Below are 694 nucleotides of genomic sequence, written 5' to 3' on the forward strand. Positions count from 1 at the left end.
GGGGGGGGGGGGGGGGGGCGGGGGGGGGCCGGGGGGGGGGGCGGCGGGGGGGCGGGGGGGGGGGGGGGGGGCGCGCCGCCCGGGGGGGGGGGGGGGGGGGGGGGGGGGGTGCCTCGCTCGATGGGATCGATTGGACCAATTTTGTCAATCTGGGTACAGCACGGCGCACGTATCGGGAAGGGAACCGTATATTAAAAGAACACGGCCGTCTCATTCTCCAGGAAACATGTTTGGTGATTTCCCATGCATGTTCAGATCCTGAGAGAGTACCTGTCTCGTTCACAGATCTTGCAACATCCAGACCCATATCTTCTTCCCACACAGTTTTTTTTGCCCTCCCACCGCCATCATGACCTCCCTCAGTCAGGCGAATGAGCAATTCGCCCTCCGGGACCACTGGAAGTGTCTGTCAGCGGTCTTTCTCGTGTCCATCTCGTCCTTCCAGTATGGCCTCGACTTTGGCATCATTGGAGGTCTCCAGGCCATGGTTGGCTTCCTGAAGGTGCGTTAACTACCTACTACGGGAGCTGCCGCTGTGGCGTGTCTTGGCGTCGCGTCGCGTCGGGGTTGTTGTTTTGGGGGGGGGGGGGGGGGGGGGGGGGTGGGGCGGCGCCGTGTCAGTATTGTAGAGATAACCCACACCACAAGACACCGTCCGGGGCCGGGTCTGTATTTCAAGTACGAGGGGGTTGGG

The 694-nt window shown here is 63.1% G+C and overlaps 1 protein-coding gene across 1 annotated transcript in view; it reads left to right on the plus strand.

Moving 5' to 3' along the window:
- Window positions 1-349: 349 nt before the first annotated feature.
- The window catches only part of QBC33DRAFT_502442 (general substrate transporter), a gene marked incomplete at both ends in the record, with an annotated part of 2,153 nt that continues 1,808 nt past the window's right edge, over window positions 350-694 (plus strand). The window contains one exon of the mRNA XM_060425731.1: window positions 350-502. Coding sequence (XP_060277864.1) covers window positions 350-502 — 153 coding nt within the window. The remainder of the gene's footprint in view (window positions 503-694) is intronic.

Source organism: Phialemonium atrogriseum (assembly GCF_030411735.1).
Source record: "Phialemonium atrogriseum strain 8032-3 unplaced genomic scaffold QBC33scaffold_62, whole genome shotgun sequence".
NCBI lineage: Eukaryota > Fungi > Ascomycota > Sordariomycetes > Cephalothecales > Cephalothecaceae > Phialemonium > Phialemonium atrogriseum.